Source organism: Ovis aries, chromosome 5, assembly GCF_016772045.2.
Source record: "Ovis aries strain OAR_USU_Benz2616 breed Rambouillet chromosome 5, ARS-UI_Ramb_v3.0, whole genome shotgun sequence".
NCBI classification, from domain to species: domain Eukaryota; kingdom Metazoa; phylum Chordata; class Mammalia; order Artiodactyla; family Bovidae; genus Ovis; species Ovis aries.
In genome coordinates, this window is record NC_056058.1 from 38466585 (window position 1) to 38468384 (window position 1800).

At 42.2% G+C, this 1800-nt stretch overlaps 1 protein-coding gene across 1 annotated transcript; it reads right to left on the reverse strand.

Annotated features, from left to right (window-relative positions):
* Positions 1-885, reverse strand: LOC101113495 (olfactory receptor 2H1-like). Its single transcript, XM_027970595.2, has one exon. The coding sequence runs from the start codon at positions 868-870 to the stop codon at positions 1-3; it is 870 nt and encodes a 289-aa protein (XP_027826396.2). The 5' UTR covers positions 871-885.
* Positions 886-1800: the final 915 nt, after the last annotated feature.

A 1800-nucleotide genomic window follows, 5' to 3' on the forward strand; every position in this document is an offset into this window, starting at 1 on the left:
CTACACATTGGATGTTCTGTCTTTCCCAAATAGCCTTTTGAGAGCCCCCTTCATGTCCTTGTTCCTCAAGGTATAGATGAGAGGATTGAGAGTGGGGGTCACCACAGTGTAGAAAAGAGTTAGAAACTTTCCTCCCTTCTGGGAAAAATGGCTTCGGGGCTGGATGTAGACAGCAGTGACTGTGCAGTAGAAGAGGAAAACAACCACCAGGTGAGAGGAACAGGTTTGGAAGGCCTTCCTCCTCCCTTCAAGGGACTGGATGGCCAGCACTGTCCGGGCAATGTGGCCATAGGAGATAAGGATGAGCAGGAGTGGCACCATCAGGAAAACAGAGCCAATAACAGAAATCTGGAGCTCATTGGAGTGTGTATCTCCACAGGCCAGACGGATCAGTGCAGGGACTTCACAGACAAAGTCGTCCACCCGGTGATGATGGCAGAAGGGGAGCTTCATGGTGGTGGGTGACTGCACCAAGGTACCAAATATGCCACTTGACCAGACCAAAAATGCTAGCTTGTGACACACGTGAGGCTGCATGATGACTGTGTAGTGTAGGGGTCGGCATACTGCCACATATCTGTCAAAGGCCATGACCAGCAGCAGCACACACTCAGCAGCTCCCAGTCCCAAGAAGATATAGAGCTGGGCTGCACATCCCAGGTAGCTGATGGTCTTGTCTGGGCCCCTGAGATGGACTAGCATCTGGGGAATGCAGCTGGTGGTGAAACAGAGGTCCAGGATGGAGAGGTTGGTGAGGAAGAAGTACATGGGGGTATGGAGGTGAGGGTCTAGGTGGAACAGAAGTATGATTGTGGTGTTGCCCACTAGGGTGATCATGTAAGAGACAGACACAGTCACAAAAAGGGTCATTTCAAGGCTGGGGTTATCTGAAAAACCCAAAAGGATGAAGTCATCTGGGATGGTGCCATTGACATGTCCATCTAGTGCCCACCTGGGACTGCAAGAAGCAAGACATCAATTAGAATATCACCTAGAGGTGGCAGAGAAAAGTGATTTGTAATTTTAGAAAACTGTCTCTATTATCTTATATTAATAATTTTTCTGGTGTTTTGCTGACTTATTTTTCATCCTGTTAATTTTTGGATATTTTCATCTGTTCCTTTCTTCAAACTTGGATAATTCTAGCATTTTCCTAGAAGCCAAGAATATGGTAAGTGAATGTTCAAAATTAACCCTTGCCACTATGATCAACTACATGCTAAAAACTGGAGAACCTACAAGAAATGGAAAAATTCTTAGAAATATACAAACAACCAAGACTGAATCAGGAAGAAATGGAAAATCAAAATAGACCAATTACTAGTCAGGAGATTGAATGAGTAATCAAAAATTTCCCAACTAAGAAATACCGAAGATTAGATGGCTTCACTGGTGAATCTTACCAAATACCTGAAGAACAAATAATGCCAAACCTTCTCAAACTCTTCCAAAAAAATCTAAGGTGAAGGAAAACTCCCATACTCATTTTATGAGGCCAGCATTACCCTATTACCAAAGTTAGATTTCAGATATGCTACCAGAAGAGAAAATGAAAACCAATATCCTTGATACCTATAGGTGAAAAATTTCTTAATAAAATGCTGGTAAATCAAATTTAGCAGCACATTAAAGAATCATGCACCATGATGAAAAGGAATTTGGCTTTGGGATGCAAGGATAATTCAACATAGGTACATCAATCAGTGTGATACACCACATTAATAAAATGAAATGATAAATCATATGACAATCTCAATAGATACAGAAAATCATTTGATAGAATTCAACATCTGTTCATGA